The 10,061-nt window shown below is 33.4% G+C and overlaps 1 protein-coding gene and 1 non-coding gene across 3 annotated transcripts; one reads left to right on the top strand and one right to left on the bottom strand.

Moving 5' to 3' along the window:
- Positions 1 to 246: 246 nt before the first annotated feature.
- On the bottom strand, positions 247 to 319 carry TRNAR-CCG. Its single transcript has one exon. It is a non-coding gene; the product is annotated as a tRNA-Arg (tRNA).
- Positions 320 to 3,608: 3,289 nt separating this feature from the next.
- On the top strand, positions 3,609 to 8,190 carry LOC112500978 (telomere repeat-binding protein 2). Of its 2 annotated transcripts, XM_025104604.1 has the most exons (10): positions 3,609 to 3,805; positions 4,909 to 5,052; positions 5,133 to 5,961; positions 6,049 to 6,258; positions 6,342 to 6,404; positions 6,498 to 6,577; positions 6,783 to 7,018; positions 7,110 to 7,430; positions 7,535 to 7,598; positions 7,712 to 8,190. In XM_025104604.1, the coding sequence occupies exons 2-10, from the start codon at positions 4,969 to 4,971 to the stop codon at positions 7,907 to 7,909; spliced, it is 2,085 nt and encodes a 694-aa protein (XP_024960372.1). In that variant the 5' UTR covers positions 3,609 to 3,805; positions 4,909 to 4,968; the 3' UTR covers positions 7,910 to 8,190. The 2 variants fall into 2 exon arrangements, with proteins under 2 accessions (XP_024960372.1, XP_024960380.1); XM_025104612.1 differs by lacking the exon at positions 3,609 to 3,805 and having other exon boundaries at positions 4,649 to 5,052.
- The last annotated feature ends 1,871 nt before the right edge of the window (positions 8,191 to 10,061 follow it).

Here is a 10,061-nt window from a genome sequence, read left to right as displayed (position 1 = left end):
ATGCTTTTTAATATAGTATATATATATATATATATATATATATATATAAAAATTCATGACATATAAGTTTTTCGAGATGATTTTAATATGAATAAAACCATATAATTAGGAAATAACACACAAGTGTGATGCATATGTACTTTTTAAAACTACCTTACGAGTTTACAAAAAATATCACACCCGTTTCTATTCCATCATTTTTATTTTATTTTTTGGAAAAAGAGGTGCTGTTGGAGATGTAAAAATCGATCGCGATGGGACTCGAACCCACAATCTCCCGCTCCGGAGGCGAGCGCCTTATCCATTAGGCCACGCGATCTTGGATGTTATGTGATTGGATTAATATGTATATAAGAACAATAGAAAAATTAATGTAAACGGATTAGAACACTTCTTCTAGCACGGGTGTAAACGAGCCGGCTCGAGTACTTGATTATTAGAGTCGGACTCGAAAAGAAATACCACGCTCAATCTCGATTATAGTCTTGAGGTTAATAATTTTTATATATTTATCGTATGATTTATGAACATACAAGCATGTTTGACTTAAAAAAAATGTTTGATCGATTGGATCGGCTCAACTCGACTCAAAAAGTTTAATCGAGTTTTCGAACGAGACGTGTCGAATATTGATGTAATGAAGCTAAGTTAAACGAGTTTTGTTTTGTGTTCCAGATCGATTCGACCTCGAGAATTATTACGCTCAAGCTCGTTAAAACATCAACTTGTTTAAACCCCTATCCTCCACCACGGAAAAGTAGTTGGGACTATTAATTGGTAACGAAAAACACTAAGAGGCCATTTTACTTAAATACTTACTGGGTAAGAGTCGTCACTCTCACTTACCGAGTTTGACTCTCGGTTATTGTCATCGCTCTTACCGGGTAAAATTCTCAATCCTTTACATGTTCATCCGACAAAGTAATTGACCCGATAAGCACTTACCGAGTAAGTGTTAATAAACGCCCTTTAAGTAAAATGTTGATTCGTCTTTGACTTTTACATGCCTCGATCTTTTAATCCTCACTTCTATTTCTGAAAATTTTCAACATGGGTCTTAAAAATCAAATACCGATAAAACCTATTATTATTATTTAGTAATTTGTTCTACATTCAGATTTTACTATAATGTCTTAATCAAAGTGACAACAATATCGCAACAACTTCGATCTTAATTTATTAGGTACAAATTTTCTCTTTAATCTGAACTACATTGCAACACTCAAAATCATGGTCCAGAACCGATGCTTAAGCTAACTCCAATCATAACAATAAAAGAAACATTAAAAATGTGCTTTTAACACACACACACACAATCAAATTCAACCGCACACCAAAAAACACATATATTTTTTTATTAACCTGGATATCCAACTTTTTATGCGAGCCGATTAATCCCAGGATGACCACTTGTTTTACAGATAGCCTAGAGTCACCGCATTTGAACCTCCGTGGCTATAAAGAGGATTTTTATTCCTCCTTGAATTTGAACCTGTGATCTTCTGATACTTTTGATCTTTGAAACAAAACTCAAAACAATCAGTTACCACCCTTGAAGGGTTAGAAATATCAAATTTAATAATAACATGGTCGAATTAAGAAAAAGACTGAAGTTTTTTCACATCTCTTAATTTATGAAGTAGGATTTTATTTTAAAAAATAAATATTTATCTTAAAACAAAATAAAATAATAATATATATACTTCTTTTAGAACGAATGGAGTAATATTTAAATTTGTTTAATAAAAAAAAGAAGCATATGCAAATAGATCTGAATGAAGACTGAAGCCATGCCTTAGGCTCAGACAGTCACATGGCCCAATAGAGCCTGCACTGGGAAGTGGGAACCCAGGAATTGCAAAATAAATACCCGGTCCAAACAATCTGGATCTCAACTTATATTCCCATACCCGTCCAAGTCGGAAAACAGCAATGGCCCCACACGTGTGTTATATTTTTTTTACGTTAGGATGTGTTTGGTGTCCAGACAATACAGGACAATACAGAATAGAACAAGACATTATAGAACAGAACATGATAGAACAACTATTCAACGTTTGGTAAGATAAAACTGAACATAACAAGTAAAATGACTAATTTATCTCTGATAAGTTGTTTATTTTAATTAATTTATGTAATTTATTAAATTATAATAGAATAATTATTTTTTATAACAAAATATATTATTTGAAGTTTTCATCAAAACAATTAAAATGACACCAAATAAAAAATTTATGTAGTTTTCTATTTTTATTTTTATCTCTTTTCTACATTATTTTTTTATTATTAGTATATAATAAATTACATAAATCAATAAAAGTATACAAACCGTATAAAAATAATATTTTAAGAACAGTAAAATGAAAATTTAATAAACATAAAATACAATAAATAAAATTTAAAGAATGAATAAAATGTAAAAATGAGATTTATTTGATATTTTAGAAAAGAATTAAGTTTTATTTTGAAATTATATTAGTAAAATATAAGTATCTTCCACTTTGTTCCACCATGTGTCATGGGATAGGGGTGGAACATGTCTGTTCCACTTTGTTCCATTCTATTTTTGTCTGTTCCACATAAAATTCATGTCAAACATGGAACAGAGATTTCTGTCCTATGTACCAAACATACCTTAGCTCCTCAAATCCCTCAATTTTTGATTCTTATGTCTCGTTTGATTTGCAAATGGAATTGGATTTTAACAGATTCAACCCTAAATTTGATTTGAAAGGTCTTTTAGATTTGAAATTCAATAAACATGAGATTTAGAAATTTCACGGATATGATTGATATTTCACAAGACTTTGTAAGATTTATATGTAATAATATTTTAAAATATGTTATAAATAATATTGGATTGTATCTTAGGTTAAAATAAAATCGAAAAGCTCCTATGTATAATGGACTTGTTGTACGTCACATTTTGATATATGAATCTTAATTTAAAGTATATCCAATCACATATAATTTTAAAAACACTACTAAGTATTCAACAAAATATATATAAAGAAAAAGTAAGGTCACAGACGTAACCCATTTGTCACTTGGATCTTTTATATTGCATGTAACCTCCCTAATATTTATTTTCTTTTTATAATATAATAAGTTGATAAATATTTTTTTTCTTTTCATTTAAACACTAAAAAACTTTTTATTATCAATATCATATCGAAATAAATTAATAAGAAAATAACCTATCAAAAATTTCTTGTTATCAATACTAAATTGATATAAATATTTTTTTTTATTTAAACATCAAAAACTCTTTTATTATCGATATCATATCGAAATAAACGAATAACCATTTTATTTTAAACAAGCAATTCCAATTACACCAATGAGAAAGGACTAAAAATAAAAGATTATTGGAAAAAAAGAAAGAAAATGGAATTGAGGAAGGCTTGTAAAACCCGCACACGTGTCAAAAGCTATCCACATATCCACGCAAACTTTGGAAGAGAAATTGAAGGGTATGGCCATGTGGTCCTAAAAACCGTCTCAAAGAGATTACAGAGGTTTATGGTCACCTGCTCTTTCCTCCTCAAATTACACTTTTACCCCTCCCTCTCTCTAAATATATAAAACAGGGGGGGTTTAAGCTCCTTCTCTCCTCTCCTTTCTCTCCCCCATTTCTATTTCTTTCTTTTCATCTTGATCTCATAATTTCTCCCTCTAACAATTATTACATTTTTTGTTACAATTCTCTGTTTATGATTGCACAGATTATCATACAGATTTCGAATCTCAAGCTCCTTGTACAGTTACGTCTAACATAGCAATTAATCAGATCAATCGCCAACAGGTAATTTCACCCGATCGCCGAATATATTCACTTTCTGTCTTCCGATTCGTCTCACTTGGTGTTTTTCTTTGTATTTCGTCCGATCTCTACCGGAATTAAGCTCGACTGTTAGGTTTTGATTTTGTATCCATGGAATTGCAAGTATTGAGATCGGATCGGATTCCTTACAGCTTCTGATTTCTGTCTGATCGCCTTCAGTTTAATTTTTTTTGTGGATTTCTGACTTGTAATTTTATTATTTATATTTCTGGGACCTGATTGAAGGTGAAATGCTATTTTGTCAATTTATAGGTAATCAACTGATTATGAACTTTATGGCGCTGCTATTTGTGGATGAGGTTTTTGCAATAGTAAATTGATATTGCATGTACTTTTACTTTTCTTGTTTTTCTATATTTGTTAATCTTGTTGAAAATGTTTGACTAACTTGGGCGTTCATTTCTATGTGGGGACTAAGGCGAGCTTTCTATAGATCTCTCCTAATATGTATGCGTATACATATATTTTTTTATATCTATCGTCATTATTAATCTTACCTCCCAAATAATGGAATTGAGCTTCTGGTGTACCAAGGATTGTGAATTATCTACTTAATATCCTTGTTAGTTTAAGCTGGATCGGAATGAAAAAGGAAATAAAGTCAATCTTTGGATCACCAGTTTGTGCTTAACTTGTGCCCATAGCAAGAATCAGGATTTATTGTTCTCAAAGATCGTTGCAGCAAAGATGTAGAAAAGTTTTGGAAATTTTGTTTGATAATCAGTTGACTGAATCAGTAAATTTACGGTTTGCATCCTGGTGCTTGCTTGCCCTACCATTAATGCCCGACATTGGCTTACAAATCTGGTTTTTAACTGGACCTTTTCAGAAAGTAGGGTCCTTGTCTGTTAAAGCTTTCATCTTTTAGTGATATAGATGGTGGGATGCGTCTCATTACATGTTACTTTAACCGGATCTTGCACAAATGCTATAATTGTGCATCAATTCCACCTAGTATTGAATATCAAGTTTGGTAAACAAGACCTGGATGATGATTACCTGATCAATGAAAGAGATGCTATGATATAGGAAGCTTTTCTGATTCCTCTATTCTATAATAACAGAAAGTCCCGGTCAGTGCTTGTTGTGGTTGATGTTCTTGTATTGGCATGTATGCCTAAGAGATGGTGTCAAAGAAGAGACTATACTATGGAGGATTTGATGGTTTCCGTGCCCCTGTGGTACCTAAAGCTCCCAGGTCCTTAAGGGTGAGTATACAGTTGAATTTGCTTGATCAATATTTCCCCTAAATTATGAGAACTATTGACACACTTCTTGTTTCTTTTAGAGGAATTGGCATAAGAAGTCATCAGAGGGTAGTGAAATTTGCCCCTTTGAGTTGCTGGCAGCTGTAGCTGGCAAGTTATTGGAGGAGAGTGAAAGTTCCGCTTCTAGCACTGGTTCGGAAGGAAAAGAACAGATTAGCATTCCGAAAGACGGTGTCAAGCAGGAACCACTTGATGTCAAACTTAAACCTTTAAGATTAGAGTATCTTGATCAAGGATGCTGTGCTGAGAGTGGGTTTGTTCATGAACACTCCAACCCAGAGTTAAAGATAGAACCCCTATTGACGGATCTGCCACAGTCTGATAATGATTCTGGTTTAGAACATGCTTCTGTAGTTACCACATCAGATTTCTTGAAGGAAGTGGGCACAAATGTGCAGTTGGAAGCTTCTGATGGCAAGCATGGAGTTGATGGCCCTCTTAGTGGGGATTTATGTGATGTTAACATGGATACGAATAGAGCCGAACTACATACAGAGGCAGTAGAAAAACAAAGTGAAGACTTGACTGCAGTTAAGACTTGCAGTTTCCGCGATACAGGGAAATCATCTGTAAATCACGGTGTATTAAGTAAATCATATAGCAGTGTACATGTACCCTTTTTTAGTGATCCTGTTCCTAGTGCTTGTTTTCCGAAGCATAAGGGCAATGTAAAGATAGGTATTAGAGATGACGATGAAAACTCTTTTAGTTGCAATCACCATAGTACCAAAATGAGGGCATTTAGGCTGCAGTCACGTGCTGGATATAGAAGAATAAGGAAGATATTGACTGCTAAGTACTGGAAAGCTGCTCCAAAGCTGAAAGATTATGAACTCTCTAACCCTACTAGTAAGTGGAGAACTATCTTAACATGCTTGTACATCTTTCTTGTCATGTGGTCCCTTTCTTACTAGGTCATGATATTGGTTCTTTTAGGTGGTGGAGTCAATCCCTTCGACCACAACAAGAAAAATATGTACATGCGAAAATGTTGTCAAGCAGAGGCTGCTTCTAAGAGAAGGAAGCTGTTTCATCATAGCTTGAAATCTGACTATGTTCAGGAGGCAAGTAGTGAAAGTATATCTAATTTACACGAGAGGAGCGCCCGTGGAGATAAGAAGCGTTCACCCGCTGCTTCAAAAAGAGGTCCTTTTAGTTCTCCAAGTTTTCTTTCTAAACATCTCATGGATCAAGACATTTAGTTAACTAATTATGTTATGGTCATGCAGCAAGAGGAGTGACATCTTCAGTTATCAACCACAAAGGTTCCTTTCAATCTAAGGATGGCCATGGTACTCTTGCGGTCCCTCACTCTATCCCTCGCATATATACAGTTTAATTTTCATTTGATAGGCCTCTCACATGTATGATGATTCTTCCTTCAGTGAAATTTAGCATAAAGTCCTTTAAAGTGCCAGAACTACATGTTGAGATGCCAGAGACATCAACAGTAGGTTCTTTGAAGGTATACACTCTCAGCAAAGTTATCTTCTAATATAACCATCCTGATTTTTCAAGATCAAGCACCCTTTATTTGTTGGCCACTACACTGGGACTTAAACCAGATGTTATGATAAGCCTAGACATCATCCGATATTCCTTATTGTCTACAATCAAACTCGTTCTCTTCGGTTCTCATTGTGCTTTGTGCTGCAAATATTTTTCCACAGAGGACCATTATGGAGGCTGTCACAGCTATTCTAGGAGGTGAGTTACATGTAGGGGTACTTGTTCAAGGCAAGAAGGTTAGAGATGACAACAGAACACTACAACAAACGGGAATTTCTTTGAACAGCGATACTTTAGGATTTATGTTGGAGCCAAATCTTCCCCAACCTTCCGAGTCTCTGATTCAGGAAGAACATCCGTTGTTGCTACCATGTGACACTCACCAATCACCAGCCAGGTAATACAAAGTCTCCCTTTCTTGACGTCAAAGTTGCATGCTACCCAATTTTGACTTTTATGTTAACAATATTATATTATGCTGTTGTCAGGGGTCCAGCTACTCCTATTACGGATTTGGGACTCTCAAACTCTTTAGGGGATCCTCCATCGGCAACTAGTTTGGACAACCAAGTTGAGATGAATCGAGAAAGTAAACCACTCCCAGATGAAGTATCAACAGAAGAAATAGTGGTGGATAGCAAAGCTCTTGTGCCAGTCCCAGCAATGAATGTGGAGGCGCTTTCGATAGTGCCATTAAACCATAAACAGAGCAAGAGATCTGAACTCTCACAACGTAGAACTAGGAGGCCGTTCTCTGTATCTGAAGTAGAAGCACTTGTGGAAGCAGTCGAAACACTTGGAACCGGAAGGTGATAAAGACCACCATTTGCAATACTCTCTGTTGAATAAAAGTATAGAACCATGCTGTTGGTAAACATTAGTTCCAATACTAACTTCTTTCAAATTTCTGTAGATGGCGTGATGTTAAAATACGTGCGTTTGATGATGCAAACCACCGAACTTATGTGGACTTGAAGGTAAGAAATCTAGGTTCTGTTTTTATGTCCATATTTGATGTATTACACCGTTTTATTGTTGCCCGTAAAGTGCCAACACTAATGATCAATGCGACTTGCTTTACTATATATAGGATAAATGGAAAACATTGGTTCACACGGCAAGTATCTCCCCTCAACAAAGAAGGGGAGAGCCTGTACCGCAAGATCTTCTGGACCGAGTGTTGGCTGCACACGCGTATTGGTCTCAGCATCAATCTAAGCAACAGGGGAAGCATCAGAGCGAAGGGGTGGGGAGTCCGGTTAAAGTTTGTTTGGAGTTGGAAAGCTGAAATGGGGTTGGGTGTACAAAGTTTAGGTCCAATGTCAGGAAGGTTAACTTGTTAAAATTACTGTAACATCTCTCATATTTTACTCATTGTGAATTCATTTACCCTAAAGACTCCTCTCCTACTGGAGAGGAAGCTAAGGGCCATTTGGTAAAAAAAAAATTAAAATAAGTACATTTTTAACATATTCCAGAAGTTGTGAGTTTCATACTATTCTTTTGCACATTGTATTTGAAAGCATTTTGTAATTTGTTTCTAATTAATGTAATTGATTAATTTTCCCTTGTGACTCTGTTTCATGTTTCTTCGGATATCTTGCTCTTTTTAAGGAAAAACCTTGATTTGTTTTGTTTAAAAAAACTTATGATTTGTTTTCCATTTAAATAATTTCCACAAACACAGGGTTTTTTTTTGTAATCATGATGATATTTATGTGAATAGATAGTTCAGATATAAACGAATTAACCCCTAAAACCGTAGCCTAAAATTTTATGTTGGAGTCTAAAGAGTTAGAAGAGAAATATATACATAAAGTAACAGGAAATAGCTAAGCCCAAATTAACATTAATATAAACAAACTAATTAGCCCCAAATGAATCAAATTAACCTTAAACACAAATAAAAATTCATATCTGACATCTTCTCTCTCTCTCTCTCTCTATATATATATATGTATGTATATTAAATATGTTTATATATTGGATAATAGTTAGCTAAGACCAAGCCAGGTTGTATAAAATAAAGAGGTGAAGAGGATTAAGGGAATATTCGCGACGTAGATCCCGTTGATAGTGGGAAGAGCATGTGATGTGGAACTCTTTTTATTGGAAATTGAGTGCTAATAAGATGCTGCTTTTATTTTTATTTTTATTTTAATTACTAAAATAATAATATTGACTTATCCATTACAAACCACATCCACTTATTCAAATCATAAAATCACAAATCACAAGTTTTAAGATATGTCCAAAGGAACCTCAGTAACTATCAAAAATATTGCTTTTTAATATTATATTATTCCTTTTTTAACTACTGCTTCTCCAATTAACACGCAAAGCCTCTTATGACTTCACTACTTTTACTTTTATAACCCAACATCACTTTTATTTTATAAATTTATTTTATTTTAAATAATAAAATGTCGTATTATGACGTTTGACCAATGTTTATGTAATCGATGAAAATTAATACTACCTAAATATTAGTATTTTTCACTTTATTATTTTAGTCAGTAATTTGTATGTATATATCGATAAGATATTGTTTTTTAGAAGACTAGTTGTGTACTCGTGCAATAGGGCAGGAGCCATGAATTTTAACGATTTTGAAGTTCCGCTGGTTTTATAAGATAAGATTTAACGATTATATAGGTTACACTTGATATTTACATATTAATACAATTTGAATAAATAAAAGTTATGGTTCCAATTACAGACTATTGATGAAAAAAATTGTATGACAGTTTAAAATCCAATATATTTAAACGACTCCACAAATGTGTTCAATTTACACCAAGAGCAAAGAACCAAAAAAACTTGAGTTTTAAGATAAACACTCAAAACCAATAAGAAAACTACAAATTTAACAGATCATAAGTCATGAAAAGACCAAAAAAGATGAGTTTTAGAATGAAATTTCAACTGTTTACCCTCTTTCTTGTCCAAAAACTCAGATTAAGTTTGAATTAATACATGTATATATATATATATATATATAGGGACAAGATCAAATGTTAACCAAAAATTTTATGTTAACTTTGCAAACCATCAACCAATCACAATCCATTCTTCTATTAGGTATCTATCATGTTCACAATTTAATGTCAAGTGTAATTGGGTCATTTCATTTGCTATCTAACTCACATACCATTAAAGAGGAGTTACAAAATCATAAAATTTCTAAAAATATACATTTATAGTATTGATATTTTTATTTATTTTTTTATTATTGATCTTCCATTTTTATTGTTTTATGAGTTTTTGATTCGTGGAGGAAACACGGTAGTAAAATCTTCGGTATCGTTCAAGCTATTATGGATAAACACATTGAAAAAAAAATCGACAACATTGAGAAGATTAAAATGGTTTATGGTGATAATCGGAGTTCGAGTTCGGGAAGTGAAGAAATTAACCAAAGCGAATGTCTTGGTAATGGA

The sequence above is a fragment of the Cynara cardunculus genome (genome assembly GCF_001531365.2).
Source record: "Cynara cardunculus var. scolymus isolate 2C chromosome LG 1, CcrdV1, whole genome shotgun sequence".
Taxonomy (NCBI): domain Eukaryota; kingdom Viridiplantae; phylum Streptophyta; class Magnoliopsida; order Asterales; family Asteraceae; genus Cynara; species Cynara cardunculus.
Note: the sequence above shows the minus strand (reverse complement) of the source record. Positions and strands in the feature narration are given on the sequence as shown.

Coding starts and splice junctions, on each gene's coding strand:
- LOC112500978 (XM_025104604.1), top strand. CDS start 4,969: ATGGTGTCAAAGAAGAGACTATACTATGGAGGATTTGATGGTTTCCGT. Junction 5,962..6,048: donor TGAACTCTCTAACCCTACTA/GTAAGTGGAGAA, acceptor TGGTTCTTTTAG/GTGGTGGAGTCAATCCCTTC. Junction 7,019..7,109: donor ACTCACCAATCACCAGCCAG/GTAATACAAAGT, acceptor TGCTGTTGTCAG/GGGTCCAGCTACTCCTATTA.